Source organism: Belonocnema kinseyi, chromosome 8, assembly GCF_010883055.1.
Source record: "Belonocnema kinseyi isolate 2016_QV_RU_SX_M_011 chromosome 8, B_treatae_v1, whole genome shotgun sequence".
Classification (NCBI taxonomy): Eukaryota; Metazoa; Arthropoda; class Insecta; order Hymenoptera; family Cynipidae; genus Belonocnema; species Belonocnema kinseyi.
In genome coordinates, this window is record NC_046664.1 from 108,885,712 (window position 1) to 108,907,570 (window position 21,859).

At 34.8% G+C, this 21,859-nt stretch overlaps 1 protein-coding gene across 5 annotated transcripts in view; it reads left to right on the forward strand.

Annotated features, from left to right (window-relative positions):
• The first annotated feature begins 6,844 nt into the window (after positions 1–6,844).
• The window catches only part of LOC117177790, a 177,961-nt gene continuing 162,946 nt past the window's right edge, over positions 6,845–21,859 (forward strand). For all 5 annotated transcript variants that reach the window (XM_033368714.1, XM_033368717.1, XM_033368715.1 and 2 more), the window contains exon 1: positions 6,845–12,860. In XM_033368714.1, coding sequence (XP_033224605.1) covers positions 7,425–12,860 — 5,436 coding nt within the window. In that variant the 5' untranslated portion in view covers positions 6,845–7,424. The remainder of the gene's footprint in view (positions 12,861–21,859) is intronic.

The window sequence follows — 21,859 nt, forward strand, 5'->3', positions numbered from 1 at the left end:
GGTTTTTTTTTTGAAAATTAAAATTAAAATTGATTTAAAAAAAAAACCTGCTTTACAATTTTTTCCTTTTTTTAAATAGCTTTTTTTACACTCATGAAAGTAATGCGCAAAAAAAGTGAGCTGGAAATAATTTTGTAGTCACATTGAGATTTTTCCTCTTGAGGGTACCACTCTATTATTATATAGCAGATATACAAAAACACATAAAATCATCTCAAGATAATCAAATGTAAGCTTAGAGGAAAGTTAGACCCAACAGTATTCGTTCCCGAGCGCTCCGAAGTTGAAGAATGTGGTCCCTTTGAGTGCAAAAAATCTCAATTTGAATATGCAATTATTTATAGCCCACTTTTTCTTCTGCATGATTTTCACAAATATAAAATATATATTGTTTAATAAAGAAAACAAATTTAAAGGAGGGCTTTTCTCAAAAAATTAATTTTAAATTTAATTTAAAAAAATTAATAATGAAAAAAATTGTTATGATGATTTTAAATTAAATGAAAAGAGCCCCCCAAAATACTATAATAAAAGTCCAATCGGATAATCCTACAAGAAGTTGCATTAAGGCCATGTGACGAGAGGGTCACGTGACCAAACCTAGTCTTCAATTTTTCTTTCCCAACTTACGTCTAAACGAAATGAGGTATCGCTCAGAAAGTTTGGGAAATGAAAGAGGAGGTAACAAAGTCCATGTCTCTGCTTTGTTCCATTGGAAGTTTTTAGAAACTTTTTTTTTCTTGAAGAAAATACCAGTGGAAGTTTTGTTTCCCAAGTTACGTCCACACAGAATCAGATATCATGTTAAAAATTTGGCACAATAAATAGAAGGCATGTAAGAATGCTTCTCTATTCCTAAATAATTAGAATACTGAAAAAAGTTGTTTTTTTAATTACTATTTCGGAGAAATACCGACTGTGCTGTCGTCAAACCCTGCAAGCAATTTGCAATGTTGTCAATGGTCTATTTATGAGTTTTATATTATTAAAGTGGGGCAAAACAACAAAAATCGCTCAAGAACATTATGCACAAATAATGCAAAAACTAATGTTTGCACTTAAAATGCAAATAAACATATTTGGTCTGACATAAGTATCAGTCTGGTATCAGCTGTGTCAAAGCAGCACTAACGCAGCGAGTAGACAAATTCGAACTTATAGGGGTCTGTGGGTAAAACAGATTGCATGATTACCGCGATAGAAAGTTAAAAGTCCAACTTATTCTGTAAAACCTAAATGCGTCCGTCGATAATCATTATTTGCATGAACAAACTTTTTTCTTCCTACAACTCTTTGCAAGGCCACAAACGATCCTTTAATATTTATTAACATTTCCCGACAAAAATTTCCGCGTTATTTAGACTTTTATTTTTCAATATGAGTGAATAAATATTGATCTTAGGGCTGACTTGATCAGCTGTTATACTCATTACATGGCCTTAACGTAAAAATGAAAAATCACCTGAAAGAGTGAAAACTTCAGACCTCTGTATATTAACAACCAATTGATAAATACACCTATGGTTTCGTAAATTAATTTAGGTCCACTGGGGCTACAATTCAGCCAAGTATCAACTGGACAAGAACAAAATAATAATTTTAGGTGGGAAAACTTGACGTATTCTGCCCCTTACATATAGTAAACAAAACACTGACATTGTTTATTTGATTCATATAAAAACCTTTTTCAAACAAATAAAAAATAGCATTATCTTGTCCACTATATAAAATATATACAACTTTTTCACACAGAACCGGAAAAATGTTTTGAAAACCTGGAAAGAATAGGGAAACCAGGTAAAGAGACATTTTCTTTCGAACATTCGGTACAAATAACCATACTTTATTGGTACACATAGACACTGCCTTTTCGTATCATTTGCTTTAAGTTCTATTATTCTAAATTACTATTGGACATAATTTTTATTTTCCCGAATTGCCATTCGTCATAATTTTTATTTGATCAAATTACAATTTGCTTTCATATATACTTTTCCGAATTACCCTAATTTAATTCCTCTAATTTCTATCCTTCGAATTTGCCATTTTTTGTGATTTTCCTTCTTCCGAATGGTCATATAACCTAAAATCACCTGCTTTGGAATTTTTATTTAAATAATCATCCAGTCTTTACTTTTTAATTTATTGTTTATTATATCCTAAGTCTCCAAAAATCATGATGGTATAATTTTCTGTTATTGAATTTATATCGGTTTTTGTGTGTTTGTATTAACTCTCTGTTCGTCTCTGAACGATCGAAGCTTCATAAGCATCCCCCATCATAATCCCGTCCAGATCAATTTGCCTTAAAGCACCCGAACCAATTTCCTTTATCAGAATGTCTAATCGCGTCCGAATTTTGAGGCCACACGGTTCAATATTTTTGTGTCATTTTTCGTATACCTTATCTAAATAACCATATCTTAAGTCAAGCCGAGCAGTGGAACTCAGTGATAGGTGTACATTATGGTGATCCAAAAATGCTTAAAAAATTTTTTTTTTCGAATTTTTATGCAAAACGCCCGGAAATTTGTTTGAATCAACAAAAAATTAAACGCATTTTTTTTGTTTTGAAAAAAAAATATTTAGAGGTGGCGCAAGCCCCATGAAGTTTAACACGTATTTCCCATAAGAAAAAAAGACGTTTTTGTAAATTTTATTCCGAATTCTCAATGTTAGGTGAATCGAGTTCGAAATTCACTATTTCTCTTCACAATTAGTTACAGAATTCGAATAAAATATAACTTTTCAAATATCACCCCCATAAGTCTGTTTTATAGGGTCCCAAAAAACCCCCATAAGTGAAAAAATGGGGTTTTCGAGTTTTTGAGGCTAATTATGATTTTTTTGCGGTTTTTTTAACGCATATTGTTTCAAATACATGAAATACTACTTTATTCTGATAATTAGATGTTTATTTAAATTGTTCAAACAATTTATTATTGTTTTTAGCAACTTTCTCTTAGAATAGGGTTAGAAAGTCAAGGTTTTTTCTGAAATTTTCAACTTATGTTCAACGTTTCAGTTAGAGCGAGGTAATAATCAATTAAAGTTAACAAAAATAATTGTTTAAACAATTTGTCATTAATTATAACAATATTCTCTTAGAATAATGCTACAAAGTTGCGGTTTTTTCTGAAATTTTCAACATTTTGTTCACTTTTCACTCAAAGTAAGTAATTATTTAATTTAATTTAGCAAAAATAATTGTTTAAACAAATGGTTAATGTTTATAAATATCTTCTTCTAGATTAATACTACATAGTTGCGGGGTTTTCCTGAATTTTTTTACTTTTTATCTTTTTTGAATTAGAGTTAAGTAATAATTAATTCATCTAAACAAAATAATTGTTTAAACAATTTATTATCATTGCTAATAATATTTTCTTTGCTTAGTGATAGAAAGTTGCGTTTTTTTCTGAAATTTTTAACTTTTCGCTCACTTTTCACTTGAAGTAAGTTAATATTTTATTTAATTTAACAAAAATAATTGTTTAAACAAATTATTATCGTTTATGGCTATCTTCTCTTAGATTAGTGCTAAAAAGTCGCGGTTTCTTCTAAAATCTTAAGATTTTTTCCACTTTTCACTTGGTGAGGTAATAATTAATGGGAGTTAACAAAGATTCTTATTTAAAAAATTTATTATTGTTTATAATCATTTTCTCTTAGATAAGTGCTAAAAAGTTGTGGTTTTATCTGAATTGTTTAATTTTGCTTTACCTTTTTAGCTTTGAACAAATAATAAATAAACATTAGAGAGAATCATATTTTAAACAATCTCTTTCTTTTTTCTGAATATATTTTTCTGAAATAATACAGATGTTTGAAATATGCTTTAAATTTTCTACATGGATCATATTGAATCCATGCCTTCAGTAATTTTCTGCAGAATATTTAGTACTTTGTAAAAAAAACTTTATTTGCTGAACAATTTTTTTCCTATGAACCGTAAAAAATATTATTTTTTGCAATTGATGACACAATCAGTGAATGGTAAAAGTGCTTTTTTTGGTTTCAGATATTTAGCAATCGAGTACTCGGTTCTGAATTTTTAGGCGACATGGTTGAATATTTTTGACTTATTTCTTGCATACGTCATCTAAATACTCATATATTGAAGCACGCAGAGTCGATTTTTAAATAAAATCATTATATTATAGATTATAATCTAGATTATACGTGCCGAAAATACATATACAGCTAAAACTGCGCGTTACTACTGCTGTTCTTCACCTTTTGATTATTAAACAAAATATAAACATTTTATAGAAAAAACAGCTCTGCTTATTTCGAGATATGGTTATTTACATGAGGTATGCAAAAAGAAAAAAATATTCAACCGTGCGGGCTCAAAATTCAGACGCGATTTCTACTATTACAAAATCTGTCATTATAAAATCGTCAATTAATTTATTTTTTATGCGAAGTCAATCTATTTATATAATGACAGAGAAGTGAATAAAAGATGCAGGAAAATTGGTTAGCGTGTGCAGGAATAATGGAAGTCTTTAGACAATTTAGTCTGACTTGTTTGAACAATTATTATTTATTTTCAAAATTGTTTCCCCCTGTAAGTTGTAGGAATTCTGAAAGATTATTTTCGTTAGGATATTTAGTACTAGTAAAAAAATCTTTTGTTTACACAATTTGTTCCCCGTAAATCTAGAAAAATATTATTTACTGCAATTGATCACACAATCAATAATTGGTCAAAGTACTTTCTTTTAAGATATTTAGCAACTTGTTCAATGAAATCATTACGTTATAGATTATAATGTAGATTATACTTGCCGAAAATGCATATACAGCTAACACTGCGCGTTACAACTACTGTTCTTCCCTTGCAATGACTTTGTAATAAGGATAGTTGGAAACATTAGGAAATTTCGCAAGAATGCTCATAAATTATACAATATTTTATTGTACTCGTTATTAACAGAAAATAAATCAAATAAATCAAATTGGAAAATTTGCAATTAGGCTGTATATATCAAATTGTGTATGTATTTGACATATGCAAGAAATTAAAAAAAACTATTCAATCGCGTAGCCTCAGAATTCAGAACCAAGTATTCAATTGCTAAATATCTTTAAAAAAAAGTACTTTCACCAGTTTGTAGATTGTGTCATAAATTACAGTAAATAGTATTTTTTACGATGTACAGGAAAAAACTGATTAAACTGATGATTTTTTTAATGCACTAAATATCCTAAAGAAAATCGCCTTTCATGATTCCTACGACTTACAGGAGGAAGCGATTGTGGAAATAAATAAAGATTGTTTAAACAAATCAGACTAAATTCCCTGAAAACTTTCATTATTCCTGTACATGTGAACCAATTTTCCTAAATATTTTATTCAATTTCTGTAAATGATGTACATAAAGGTATTCTGCTCATAAAAAATAAATTATTCCATTATTTCATATTCATAGATTTGTAACAGACCGTCATCTCATAAAAATGAAAGTGTCATTTTGTCGCTATTACGGATATCAGAATGGCTATCGCGTCTGCATTTTGAGGCTACATGGTTGAATTTTTTTGCCTAATTTTTTTCATAACCCATATAAATAACCATAGCTTGAAGCAAGCAGAGCAATTTTTCTCTATACAATGTTTATATTTTATTTAATAATCAAAAAGGGAAGAACAGCAGTAGTAACCCGAAGTGTTGGCTGTATATGAATTTTCTGCGGATTTAATCTAGATTATAATCTATAATGTAATTATTCTATTTAAAAATCGGCTCTGCGTGCTTCAAGATATGAGTATGTAGATGACGTATGCGAAAAATGAGTCAAAAATATTCAACCGTGCAGCCTAACAATTAAGCAGAAATTAGCAGAAAATAATATTTTTTTACCGCTAACAGGGAAAAAATTGTTAACTAAATTAAGTTTTTGTTTTACAAATTATTAAATAATCTGCAGAAAATAACTTAATTTATAATAATTAGCTATAAATTATTAATAGAAGTCAGACCTATGTACAACATCTCATAACAATGCCCTGTTCATTCTTTCCGTACCATTCATCACCCTGCGGGGAGTCTGTGGACGGGAGTTTGACGAGAATGAGCAGGCTCGCTGCGGACATGCATGTACAGCTATCATTGATTGTCACTGCTATTGTTCTTTATTTTAATTATTTAACAAAATGTAAACATTTTTTTGGAAAGCCGGCTGTGCTTTATTCGAGATATGGTTATTTATATGAGGTATGCAAAAAATTAGACAAAAATATCAAACCGCGCGGCCTTAAAATTCAGATCCGATTGCTATTGTGATAAAGGGCCTTAACTCCTTTCCTCTTTATGATAATCCGACCGACATGAAGCTATAATCCATCATGTATGGAATACGCTCTTTTTTTATTAGGATTTTTCAACTTTTGCACCAATATTTCTCAAAATGTTAAGCGAAATCTACCTTTTATACCAACACTCTTCGTAAACATTATATAAAAAACAGAAAAAAGTTTTAAGCAATATTACTGAAATTCACTCATTTAGCTTTTTTCACTTTTATGAATTGAAAAGAGCTACATTGAGGAAAGTCTGTAATCTAAGAAAGTTACTACTATGCAAAAATAACAAATTTCTAACCAGTACCAATTTTGAAAAAGAAGTTAAAAAACAAAAGTTATAAAACATGTATTAACTTTAGTACAAGTTTGTTTTACCAAGAATGGTTCATGGAAACTGTCCACAATTCAATATTCTCGCGGAACTAACCTACGGATATTTTTCCTGCTTGCAGATCTCATCTTGAAATGAGAGCGGAGATGATTTCCTACCACAATTTAAGAACTATCGTGAGTTCGGAAAAATGCGAGAGACATGATCTTATCGGAAGAGTTCGAAGGCGTTTCAGCGAGTGTGTTTAGTGCGTGTAATAACAGAACTTCCTACTTCCTAGTTTGTTATCGATCTTCAGAAACCAGTAGCTGACGGTCACGTAGACAAAGTTGACAGTGAGTGAGATATGTGAGGGAAAGAGGCAGCCAAAAGGAGAAGAGAAGAGAAGACAAGATTAAAGAAAACAAGAGAGAAAAGGAAGAAAATAAAGAGGGGAACAAAATAAGAGGTCAGAATAAGTCAGGAAAGAAAATTTCAAAGGGCAAGTGTCAGAAATTGTTTCCGCTATGGAGATCGCTAGACACACTAAATTCATAACTTCTTCCAACGTCGACAAGAACAAAGTACCTGTGCTTGAAACTAAAGCGAAATTCATGTTCCTGTTCGGTCCACAAGGACGTATTTGACTTTCCTTTGATTCCGATCACGTTTCGACCCAAGCAATGAATCGTCTTAAGGAAAATCAAGAGATACCTGAGCACATCGTATTAGCTTAGGGGAAAGGTTTAGATTTTTAAGAAACAGCAGGCGTAACGAGAGATAAGGGAATTAAAAAATCAACATGGATTCGACGAAACTGGGTGACCCAGCAGCGGAAAGTCCGAGATCTCACTCGCCTACTCTCGCAAGTTATGTGATGACTGAAGACGGGAATATTGATTATATCATTAGCGATTATATGGAAAGACTCGGAACACGCCTTAACATTCTTGAGACTGAGCTTAAGTATGCTTGGAGGGCTCTTGATCTTTTAAGTCAGGAATATATTAAGATGTGGCAGCGCCTGGAGAAGTTGGAGGGTCTCTTGTGTGAGCAGCAGACTGTAATCAGTCAGTTGATCGAGTTTTACACCACTGGTGGGAGTCACGATCAAGTTGGTACGGTTGAGGACACTTTGGTCAATCAACAGAGATCCGAGAGTGAATTAGATGCGATTGAAAAGAGCCTGGGTGCAGCCATTGGTATTGAGGAGACGAGTGTGCTCAGGGAGAAATTAGCACAGCAGGAGCTAGCAAGAATGCGTGGCTTGGTGCAAGATAGTACTGTAGCGGCGGTGGTTACCGACATACAAAGGAACGTGCGGAATTTGGAAGCCTTAGAAACACTTGAGGAGGAAGAGGGAAACATTCCCGACGAGGCGTTTTACAGGAGTTTAAATAATGCCTACAGAGAGGATCTTATTTGTGGGGATGCCTCGAGACCGACGTCACAGTTAGGGATGATATGGGAGGAGGCAGAGGAGGTGGAGGATAGTAACGGAAAGAAGGAGGCAGAAATTAGCACACATGAGAAGGTAGGGGATGAGGAGCAGGAGCAGCAGTCTAAGGAGGAAATTCAACAGATGACAATAAAAAAGGCGGATGAGTTGGAGGAGGAAGATGGAGAAATTTTTAGTGCGGCTGACTACAAGACTTACAGAGGAAATGCTCCCTGTGTCACGGAACAAGACCTCGCCCAAGTCTCTAGACTTAGTGCCATAGACAAAGTAGCTCTTGAAAAACTCCAGGAACTTGATAGGCTAGATTCCAAACTCCAAAAAGACTCCCAGAATATAATAGAATTCCAATGTATGCTCAGAGATTCCCCGAAACGCCAGTACGCTACAGAAAATGAAGCGAAGTTAGTAGAAGAAGCGAGCAGCATAGACGAGCAGATTAGAAAAATTTACGCTGAGCCAGATCTTGATAGCTGGATATACTCCAAAAGTCCAGGATCAACTGGCAGATCCATATCCCGGGTTAGCACGGATAGTGGTTTAACAACTGATGGGGACTTTACAACGAGATCATTATCACCTAGACTGTCTGGTACTTCCAGGAGCAACGTGGACTCGATGTCTTCAACGTACACTCCACCCAGGTTAGGCTACACTTCAGCTCTCCTTGAGGAAAGCCCAGAACCTGTCGTCCAAATACCAATTGATGTTGGTAATTTCGCAAAAGGGTATGCTGAAAATAAGGAATTAACTGATCTGATGGTCGAGAGCTTTGCAGCAGTGACGTGCGCTTCCCCTACAATCTACAATACTACGACGGATAAGGTGGCGTCGCCAACCCCATCTGTTGGAAGCATACATAGTTTGCATAGTACTCAAAGCATCCACAGCGTTAGAACTAGGCAAGACGGATATTTCGGAAGTGCTGCTAGATTAAACTTGGACTTTCAGGAAAGTAGGACACCTCCAAGTCCCTCGCCAAGCTCGCCACCTCCACCAGCGCCTCGTGATCCCTCAGAAAGCTTCCTTATGTCTTCTGTAGAACAAAAAGATGTGGATATTAAGCGTGCTCAAAGTCCCAGCTTCCTAAGAAATTCTGACAAAATGGCTGCCTTGGAACAGGGACGACTCAGCCCTCATACACCTCATTCGCCAAAGTCGCCTAGGGTGTCACCAAAACATTTGTCTAAACCAAGCAGCGCTAACATCGTAGCAGCTAAATCGGATTCTGGTCTTTCATCAATGAGTGGATGGAGTAGTCTTGATAAGTCACCAAGTTCACCTAAAAATTCGATCACCAAGATGTTGACCTCCTACTCATTGGATCACGGTAGATCATCGCTTGCTCAGACCACGCAACCAATCAGAACTGCTAGTCCAATAGCCGTTATTCAGGAATCGAAAAGCTCGATCATTACTCAGGAACCTTTGTACGATACTCCAGAAGGTAAAGACGCTTTACTCGCAGCTACAAGTCAGTATAATGCAGTAGTTAATCATTTATCATCTCTTACTTCAATCAAGTCTCCCATTGTTCAAGATGATTATAATTTCGTCCCTCCTCCAGCTCCTGGTGCACCCACCTGTCAGAGTCCCAAGAAGCGAGGGCGTCAGCTTAGCTTTGATGAAGGTACAATTGGAAGCACAGTTGACTTTCTGTACAGATCAGAACAACCAGCAATATATTCTGTAGCAGGAAGCAATCGCACTCAGGCAATGGCTAATGTTTATACCACTGGTGCCGGAGCATACGGACCTAGAACAACAACTACTGGATACTATCCGGATGCGATGGAGCAGTTTGCTAATTTTGAAACGTACAATGCCTCTCAATATGATGACACGCAACCATCTACTGGATTATCACGTGGGAAAAAGGCACCAGTACGTGCCATGTCTTACGGAGACTCAATGACGAATGCAGAATGCAAAGCTGCCATGTATCGAAACATGTTTCCTACAGGAAATATTACAGATGCTCTCTCCTACTACCCAACTAGTGCAAATCTTCCCAGAACTGAAACCGAATCTTCCTGGCTTAACTCAATGGATAGCCACATACCACATGATTCGACATCTTCCAGCATCAGGTCGATGGCGTCTGAGGGGAGCTATATGCAGAGTCCCTACGGAGACAGGCAATATCCACAACCTCCGGCCTATCAATCGCATCAGTATCATCACAGCTACTCAAATCAAAACTACACACAAGCTTATCAACAACAGTATCAGCAGTATCAGATGAGCCAACGCCTCGCTGCTGCGGAAAATGCACAATTGACAGAAGGTTACCAGAGGCAATGGCAAAGAGAGCATCAATATTCCCAAGATAACGAAATCAGAAAGCCAGCAACGGATCTGTCTCAACAACCAGGAGAGTTTTACGATGCATCCAGCGTCATAGTTTCTCAATCAGGGTATATCAGTATTTCCGCAGACATTAAGGACCACGAGTTAGAGACTAGTAAAATGTCTAAGAAAATTAGAAGAGGATCGTCGCTTAAAAATGCAATGAGTTCGATGAGTAATTGGCTTCCGGATTTGCATTTGCCCAGGAGACATAGAAGTCAATCTTTACCTGGTGGAGTTCAAAGAGAGGATCTTGAGGAATCACAACAAGAAGCCTTAGCTCAACAGAGGGCAGAAGTAATGACAAATAGAGGGCGAGGTCGGCATCAGGCTGCTAGAAAAAAGAAAAAAAATTTAGTTTCTACCGTTTCTGGAATATTGCAAAAAGCCAAAAGAAGAAACAACCAGTCATCTCAGTCCTTATCGGATCCGGAAATATCCGAAACAGAGTGGAGCAGTGGCAGACAAAGTGGTTTATCGGAAGATGAAGATAGTATACTCTCAGATGCTAACCAGGGCCCGCCTTTCTTCGCAAAAGTAAAATCCAGCAGTATCAAAAGAAAGTCACCACAACAACAAATTATTTCTCAACAACAGCAACTTATTCCACAACAACAACAACATTTACAACAACAGCAATTTCAGCAACAACCCCCAGTTCATCAACCACCTCCACTTACTCCTCAACAAAGAGAGTATCTACTTCAACAACAGCAGCTATTACAAGAACAACAACAGGCGCTTCAACAACAAATTCAACAACACCAAGAACAACTCCAAAAGAAAGTTGCAGAAGAGCATTGGTTACAGGAAAAAGAGAATGAGCAACGGAAATCTGAGTTAAGCGAAACCGAACTATCAGACCAGGTGTGTGGTGTCGAAGAAGAAGCGTCTGGTAAGAGTACTGGTTCCGGGTCAGGAGGATCCACTATATTTCCCACTGTAGGCGATTTCAAAAAATCTACCGGTAGCTCTGACGAAGCCCTAAACGAAAAAGCCCCCAAGATGCCCCCCGTTACTCTGATGGGAGGCGCGAGCATGGAATTTGCTGTATCCAGAGCGCTAGGAAAATATCGACAAAGACAGTCCTCTACAGTATCTGATGAACAAGGAATTAATGATGATGGAAGTATTGACAAAAAATCTGATGAAGGTAATCAACAATCCTTAGATGCAAATTTTGAATTCCAAGAAGATTTTTCTGAAAAAAGTGAGAAAAGTGAAAAATCCAGTGGAACCAAGGCACCAGAATTGGTAAATAGCATTTCCGAAGAAGCACCAAATTCTGAAGGTAGTCCTTCTGCATCGAGCACAAGAGGTTATGGTCCTCCGATAGGTGGTAGCACTCGTTTCCTCCCTAGACATCAACAATCTCTAGAGATACCTTGGGGAGGATCTAGAAGTGGAGAAGGAGACGAAGACAACAAAAGTACTCATTCCTATAGAAGTACATCTCGAGTTTCTTCCAGGCGCCAAAGTACTGAAGACTCAATTGACTCCGAGGATGAATGGTACTGTTACGAGCTGAGGAAACTCGAAGAACTCGAAAGGCAATCAGAAGTTGAAGTGGAGATGGGTGAGCTTTTAGTTGAGGCTCCAGAAGAAAATGAGCCTTACAAGCCAGATGAGGACGTGAAAGAAAGAATGTCCTTCGTACTTCGAGAGCTGAAACTCAAAGCAAGATCTAAAGACCAGGAGGAGGAGAAAAGAGATCTGATGAAAGAAGAAACTCGTGCAATAAAGATGAACGGAACAGTGATAGGAAGAGATCCTCGCCTTCAGAATGGGGAGAAACATCGAGATGGAAAACCGATCCCCAAAAAGAAGCCAATCGAGAGTATCGAATCAGTTTTCGCCAGGGTGACTGATTATCACACTTGGGCCCACGAGGAAGAAGCCAAGAAGGAAAAGAAATCCATTCCGACAGAAGAAGGTTCTTCAGGTGAAACTTCCGGACCCGACAGTCCGGTGCATTCAATGGACGAGGACGAGGACGAGTTGCAGAAAGATCTAGATGAGCACCAGTCTCGTAGAAGTTCAAGCGGTTCCACCCTACGACATAGTGAGAAACATCTTCAGGGCTCCGATTCGCTGTCGCGTGAAGGTAGTGTAAGTGTACCACCTAGCGAGGTCTCAGTCAGTATCCCTGGTGGCTGGGATTCTGAAAGCACTGTCGTTGAAGGCGAACGAGATGACGCTGGCAGTGCGGAAACTGGAACCACCGCTACTCTAAGTCTTCCAAAAATCAAGATTGACTCCTCATCGTGTGGGAGTTCCGACATTACCCTGAAGGAAGGTCAAGTCAGTCCAGGTCCTCCCGGATCTAAGTGGAAGCTGCTCAAGGCGCTCAAGGAACGAAAGGCGGAAGAAAAACTTAAGGAGGTCGAAGATGCCTCTAAAGAGGCCGCTGCCCTTACTCAGGGACCGACGACAGTGAGTATCATGATCAAATGAGGGCACGATTCCTTCTGTAAAGTGTATTCGAGATTTGGTGGATGGGTTAAGTAAATTTTTACAGTGCTTCAACCTAATATTTGTACTTTCTCTTACGGATCCTGCTGTATCTTTTTTTTGTTAGAGCATCTTAAAGATTCATCAAAATCGAATATACTGTACGCCGAAACCTACGAATTTATCCAGCAGCAAAACATTACCGAAAGAGTCAATATTTCACGAGCGAGCGTAATCCGTCGATATTGTATGACTAACTGAATGCAAACGTACATATAAGTACATATAACTTAAAACCAGAGACGTTTCGCAAAGCGAGAAGCCTAAAGTTGGGCAACGATCATTAATAACGATTTGTTACACGAAATATGTTTTAGGATAAGCATCTCAGTGATGCGGCTCATACATGCGTAAATGTATTGATAAGTACGCTGGAATTAAATTTAGATGGTGCTTGACAGTTAATACGCTTGAAGATGGTATTAATATACTTACACGTGGAAGTGGCTGCGTAATCGTTTTGGTAGAATGGACGAAGTAATTCAATTGAGTAGACACACTCCGTGAGGCAAGTACATTATGCCAAAGTACGTATACATTTCCTGCTTATAGTCTCAAATTTTCCAATAAACAATGATAATTTAATTAGACAAGAATCTAGAGCCGCTGTTCGTTCTAAAATAAGTGAATTATCAATTACGGTTTATTCGTCGTAATCGTAAAAATATTCACGCATTCATGAAATTAATTTCAAAATAATGGTAGAAGCAAAATACTTTGTAAGGAAGGGAGCAATGAAAAAAGGAAGACGCAGTCACATCCAAACAATTCATTCGTGCACATCGAAATCACTTGTTCGTTATCACACATATCATTAAATTCGAAAGCCCATATATGAACGCACACTTTTACAAGGCACTCACTCATCTTTATATAAATCAATATTTCACCTAGGGTAATGCATCGTACCTTTATTAATTTAGACTTGTCTAAGGATTAAATTAATTGTTTAATCAATATTCAATCCAAAAAACATACAGACCAATTCGCGGGGCTTCACTTTTTGCACCACTTCCGAGTTTAGGAATGATTTACACCGATAAGTACTATAACCCCTCCCACAATTTCTATTAATATATCGAGGAAATTTCTATGCTTGCTAGCATTTTATAGGAATAATTGTAAGCCTATGCATTAAGTTGCCCAATAGAATTAAATATTTTCTATTTTTGTAAAACTTATTTCGGAAATGTCTTGCTTTCCATTAAAAAAAATATATATTTGTATTTTAAACTTCATTATTTACAGGTCGCGCTAGTCCGTTTTTTACAGAAAAATTAATTTGGTCGTTTCTTTATTTTATTCTAAATTAATTTGTTTTATTGAGGTATCAACCTTAAATTCTACACGGAAAAATTATGTTCTTCTATACATTATTAAAATTGAAATATGAAAATTCGTAATTTAATCGAATAAAAAGCTCTTAAGCGACCCTGAAACATGTTTTGTTGCCAAATAATAAAGATAGGGTTTAATCTATAGTAAAATAACAGTAGCTAAAGATATTTAAAATTCAAAGAATTTTATTTTTGTGTTTGTCATTATTGCCATTGAAAGACGAATATTAAAAACTGCAGAGATTAAATGCTGTAAAAACACCGATAAAACTGATTTGATAGGCCAGCGCAACCTCTAAAGAATTATTTAAAAATAAAGTAACATAAAGACATTATTTTTTCACAAAAAAATCCGGGCTTAGGGTTATGAATATCACACATGATTATTTCTATTGGGCACACAACCATAGGCTACAAAAAAGATGATACTATACTAATGGAATCTTGAGATCAGTTTTGAATTCTTTGTGCTGCAGTTTAGTCTTTTATACGATTGCGAAAAGACTTACCTTAAACGCGGTTTGGCTCTGTTCCGATAAACTTTCAATGAAACACGCGCTTATGAAATTCGAGGGGAACGGTTTTACTGGACGGCTTTATAGCAAATCTCTTCGTGATGAAACATCCAAAGAAATAAGCGAATTGGTATACAAGTAGGTACACAAAGGTTTATACACTTAAAGAAACTTTCCGAACGTTTACTATAATAAGAGTAGTAAGTGCACCCAAAACCTATCGATCGCCGTTTCGATGAGTGAATTCGACAACTACTTATGCATCGATTGAAGAAATGGAGTAGCTGTTATTCGGTAAATGATAATTATTTAGCGAAACTAGACTAACCAGAGCGCAAGTATTTCAAAAGTGAAACCTTTTTATGCATTTACTATCTAAACTTTCTATCACAGTAAGAACAAAGAAGTGATGTCATGAACTGATCCAAATATAGATCCTACATGCTTCCGTATATCTAATGAAGTGCAAGCGTAGTATTCTAATAAAGATATTAATTAGCAATGTGAGTGACTCTGTGTTAGGTTTAAGGTATGGAATTGTACCTGTTGACGATAGGATGATAGACAGCAGAAAGCTTAAACAGCTACTTTAATTTTTTAATCTTACATTTTATCTTAGAATGTCGCCTTTAAATGAAAAAGATGAGGGGATTGTATATTTCGTTGGAACTAGGACAAACTGGCCACTCAAGATTTTTTTTAAATCCCTGCCATTTTCCGGGTTTTAACATATCATTCTGCTATTTTTATTTTTTTAATTCAATTCTTCGAAAATGAATAATTTACATTTTAAAGTATTGACAAAATAATCTCCATATTAACGAATCGAATGTGGAACAGTTCCTTATTCTAGGCGTTAAAAATTGATAATTAAATATTCAAAGCTTAATAGTTTTATACTTTGAGTTTCATATTGTACAATTCAAAGCAGTATTTTAGCATAATTCATTCGTGGCTATCAAAATTAGATAATCTTTGATGAAAAATTGTACAATTGTGTAATTCCACAGTAGATGATATCAAAATTGAACAAATTTTATCTGGAGGCATTTAAACAGGAGAATTTTTAATTCGAGTAAAAGCCATTTTTCACGCTCGGCAGTTGGCTACATTTTACTCAAATACCCTGAAAGCAAGTATAAATGAGCAGTAATTTAAATTTTACATGATATTCTTTTTCTCAAAAAAAGTTTTCCCAACATTATTCAACGTATTTTAAAGCCAAAATTACCCATTTTCGGAGCGCGCGAAAGGCCTCTCCATAAGATCCCATGTTTTTTGGCACGACCTTAAACAGTGGTAATTCAAATTTTAACCAGGAAAGGACCCCTAAAAGGGCATTATGTGAAAGAAGACATATTTCTGCGCAAAAAACCTATTTGAATGATTTTTCATGACACCAATTCAATAGCCGGACTACTTTAAACTTTTTATTTGACTAAATTAAGGAATATTTTGAAACTGTGACATTTCCTTAATAGAAAATCACACTGTTTTAAAAATTTTTAACTCAAGGAGAGAAATTACTTATATTTTTAAAGATTAATCGTTCACCACTTTTTTCTTATAGAACTACCACTAAAAAATAATACTTAGTTTCCAAAAATATACATACCTTTTTAAATATTTTTATTACTTTTATTTCCTCAGCGTAAAAAAGTGAATAATTTTAGTATTAAAAAGCGGTCACTTATAATCCTGAAGTTTGAAAGATTTAAACTTGGTTTTCAACCATTTTTAATGTTTTGATATAAAAGTATTCAACCCTTTAATTTAAAGTTAAATTATTTCAAAACAATGTATGTTCAAGTTATTCCATATTAAACATTTCAAACGTAAAATCATCCATCTATTAAGATTTTTAGTTGAAAAAAATTTTGCATTTTAATTTCAAACTTTTACATTTGATTTTGTGAGTATTAAAGGTTTTATGGTGAACAGTGATCAACTATTGTACAGGTTCTCAATTTGAAACTAGCCAATTTTTAATATTTGATTTCGAAACTATTGAATTTTAATAAGGCCTTTAATTTGAATAAATTCTTAAATCTATAACCGTGCAATTCAGTCAAATTGTGAACGCAATATACTTTATTTTTTTCCTACCAAGAGAATTTCCCGATTCAGTGGCCACTATGTAGAAAATATTCTCAACGATACTTGATGAGAATGGTAGAGACGAGCTTCGACAGAATAGAAGCAGCAATACGATATCCTTAGCAAAATTGCCTTTCTGATAATTCCAAAGTGTAACGAAACTAGAGGGTAATTTTGGAGGATTTCTGTTACTTAATATAGCTTCCACTAGTCGTATTTTTCCTCTTATAAAGTTAATCTTTTTTGCAGTTATGATAAAATCTTTGCAAAATAGAATAAGAATTCTAAATGATTATAATGGAAAATTATTATTCATGAAATCAATGAAAAATCTTTGTTTCTCTCTCTCTGCTAATAATTTATTCCGGAGCTTGGGAACTAGTCAAAGGTTTCAGCCATATTTTAGAGCATTTAATCCCACGTAATTGTATCAAATGTGAAAACAACGAGTAACGTGTTTTCAGGAAGGTTGAGATTTTTTTTATCATTATTTCTAAAGTTTTCATCACTTGACAGAACAAATTCAGCATAATTAAATTTTCTTGAAGCTGTCACTACGGGCAAATAGTTTATATTGTTTCATCTATAGTTTAATGTACAATTTTATTCAGACTTCTTCGCAGTGCACATTTATACTCTAATTTGCATGAAGGGAACATGATGCGGGGTCGCTGCGAAATTTACAAATTATGCTCTCGACTCACCAAATTTTCATAATCATAGGCTAACGAGCAGTAACTGTATTTTAAACTAATTCAAATGAACTTAATGAAATACATTATTGACTAAAGATAAACTTATTTTTATTTATGGAATTAAAAGATGTTTATTTAAATTTAACACTTTTATGAATATCTGAACAAGAGTATACAAAATTAAAGCATCGAAGAAGTCCAATCATAAATATCATTAACGTATAAGAAAATGCAGATCAAGAAATTGACGGTACTTATTCCTGTTTGAGTTACCAAGAAAGAGGAAAAATACGAACAACCCTCCGTGAGGTCGCATAAATTAATTATCAATGCAGCATTACTTATAATTTTAAGTATCCCGAAGAAGTAGACAAGCACGAGTGACCCCTGGAAGCAAAGAACATTTTAAAAAGTCTATATAAAATTATTGAATTTTGCATTTTTGTAAACATAAAATTCGGTCCTAAAATATTAACAATTTTATAAAGATAAAGAAATAAGATCCTAAATTTTTCTTCAAATACTAGATAGCTAGAACTAGAATTAAAAATAACTAAAAACGTCTTTCTATTTTAGACTTTAGATACTAATAATTGAAATAGGTACAGAAACAGAAACGGATAGTATTATTAATTTTATGGTGTAGGTATGTCTAAGCCTCTACGGCGCTGAGCCTTCAATTTAACTGTGGCCGATAAACGCCTCCCATTATTTTTTTCCAATCTCTTTTCAGAAAAAAATTCTGCAATCCGAGCAGATGCAAGCTTTTTAGGAAAATTCCATTTTCAGTTTAAAATTGAGAATAAGAATCGTGAAACTTTAGATACGGAGGATGGCGCGTGCAATTCAAACTTTGTCACATAAAGCTGACACGCTTGAGTTTATGAACGAGATTCGAATGTACTGAGTTGTATGTAAATTTTGCGAAACTCGAATTCACATTTAGAAATTTATTATATACGTGGATGCTCATGCTCACCGTCAATTAGTAAGGAAGCTTACATTTTGTTGGTACCGTTTTCAAAAATTAGTTTAATTTGTAAGTGATATGTAAGACATAAAGACTGACACGAGGGATCTTGATTCTTCTAAAGCTTAGGTCAATACGCGGTATGTATTTAATTGAAAAAGACCCCTTTCTATAAAATATTCAATTTTGTATTATTTATAAGTATGTTTTTTATAACTAACATGCCTTTCATAATAATTATTATAAGTCATTCTATAATTTTTATTTTAATGAAGCAAGATTTTGTCAAAATGCTTTCGCCACTTGCTTTAATTCTTAAATATATACTTCCAAGGCAAAATTTATTGTAGATAAGGTAAATAAGATGTAAGATGAAGCCTGAGAACCAGATTCTATCTCGTTACGTAATTTTTATCAGAAGTTGTACTTGTGAAGGCCGTATCAGCAACAAGGGTAAACAAGATTCTCAAGTTGAACAAGAGAAAAGAATGAGAGGAGAAAAAGGTTCGCAGAGGTTGTAGTTCAGAAAAAGTTCAGAGGGAACGTGATGGTACTAGTGGTGGCTAGATAGGTGGGAATAATTGAAAAGTTTATGTTGCATTTAGAAAGTTGAGTTGAACGGTTTTTTTTTTGTTTCCGATTTTTTTATTCGTACATCGATAAAAAACTTGTTAAATTTTCCCTTTTATGACCAAAACTACATATTTTGATTAAATTAGGTCTCTAATCTCAAGAAAAGTGAATTACTCTTTTTGTATTTATACAAAGTTATTGAAACATAAGCTAAATAAGAGTCTTTCACTAAATTAAATATAAAATCTAATGGTTTTAGTAATAGTTAACAAACCACTAATTGCAAGACAAATATTATCACAATTTGTATTATATTGAATGGTATTCGTTTTCTTCATTTTCGATTTTAAATTGCAATTTGAACTTGCATTCCTTTAACATCTGAAGACTTCCTCACTATTTAATGAACACGCAGAGCTCGAAGAAACTGAAGCAAATCGACAAGAAACGAATAAACTACAGTGAGAGTCGGTAAGGGTGCAGATCATGTTTCACTTGTTGGAAATCAAGATTGAGAAGCTTTGGAATTTATTTAACAATTGTTATTAGTTCTTCAAGCTCGTTTATCAATTCAGAAGTTAATTGAAATATAATTCATGCTAAATTATTTTTCGAAACGACCACTTATTTTCCCTAATTACATCTGATCTGAAAATTTATCGACATTCATTTATTTCGCTTGAATGATCTTGAAGTCAATTGTGTATAGCATGAAGACACCTGAATCTGTCTGACCTAGACTGTCATCTTGTGAACTGATATTCACTCTCGTTTTACCTTTGTGCTGCTGTAATTTAAGGTGGTTATTCGACTTTTAATGAACGTAGCCGTGCGCGATCTCAAATAATACGCTTAGTTCAAAAGGGAGTGCTTAACCACCTACACACATGAGGGTACACAGGGGGCTATAAACATATTCCACCGGAATGGTAATCCGATGTCTACAACGATTCTATGTAGCAAACACTCTCGCCAATACATAAAGGGTCGAATCCATATGCAAAGTACTGGAGAGGGCATGGAGTTGAAAATTATTAGGTGAACCTGAGATTAGGTTGAAAATCGTATGAATTTACAGGCGTTACTGATGTAATTACTCACAGACTAGGTTGTTATTATTATACATATCTACGTCTTGATGTGTTATGCACAGCCGTCATACAGGTGCACATCCGCACACACTTATAATCAACGAGCATATTCGTTTGGATCCGTGTGCAAAGGTTCTGCATGTAAATAGATCCACGTACACGCAAACGTACATTCCTAAGCCTAAATCCACACACAGAGACACAAACATAAACCCATTCTACTATTTATAGCAATATACATAATAGTATGCATATTTATTTACACTATCATCTGTTCGGGAGCAATCGCAGCCTAACGCGCGACTCTTAGAACACAAAATATGTACGTAGATACATGGAGGGTGCATTAGCCATAAGTTTTAGAGTTATATGAGTACAAAGTGAAAAAATTATACATGTGTATGCCTCTTCCAGAATACATGAATCGTATGCATATTTAAGCAGGTCAAGCTTTTAGGCTGGTGTGAGAGTTCAAGGTGAAAATTTCCCCTCTTGCTGTATGTTTCTTTTGTGAACTTACCTACTACAGTTGACCAATAACAATTTACCTTTTATCGCTGGTCTGTAATCCCTCACCTAGGATCTTTCATTTATGACTCGTGACCTCTGACTGACAACACCTGGGTTTTGACCTTTAGCGTTTGATCTATGATTCTTTTTATCTTTATATAGAAGATACTGCGATGCCCTCTGAATATCGCTTAAACCCAAGCAACTAGAGGCCTTTCTACTCTCAACTATACTTCCTTCTTTCATCAAGCCCCTCAATTTTGTCATCTGACCTTTCATATATGAGCCTTTGCCTTTCGCCCTTGACTTCTGACCTTTGACTCGACCTCTGACGTTTGATACCTGACCGTGGTCAGGTATCAAACCATATCCTCTGAAGTTGAATCTTACCTTTGAGTAGACCCGACATGTAACTACGTACGAAAACCGTCGAAATAAAAGAGTCAATTAGAAAATTACATCGAGAAAATGAATTCGAAAACATCATAACGTTAATCTTTTAATTCCATTGATCGACAGATCCAATGAGAAATTTTTACAAGAAAAATTAGGTACGCTTCTTTATTAAAGCATGGTTGATATCGAACTGGTTACTACATACAAAAATGACGCTGTCAAGGTGTATCTCATAATAAAACACACCTCTCTGCCCTATAGCTTGCAAAGTAGTTAAAGTTAGAGACTTACGTTTAAAGCAATTTAAATTCCATACAGATTACATTCAAGTTCATAACGTATAAAAGATTTTCATATTTAAGAAGGTAAATTTTCCTCTTTAACCAGTTGATATCAATTATTATTATTGTTTTGAAAGGAAAATTTCATTGGTAAAGGGATGTCTGAGATCGACATACGTAATCATACCTTCATATCCTCGTTATCATAATACATCATCATACGCGTCATGTCATCAACGAAAACTTCATTGATCGATGTGAGGCAGCGAAAAGTATTAAGGCTTTCAACCTACAATAACAGTCAGAAAAGTTAAGTAATGTATTTGTATTACATGTTAGAACGCTCTTAAGGTCTAATACTTAAGGAAAAATATCAGTAATGAGTAAGAAATAAATAGCCAATTTTTCGTTGTTGGGTAATGCTTGTCAGAACTATGCTCGCGAAGCGATGCTATT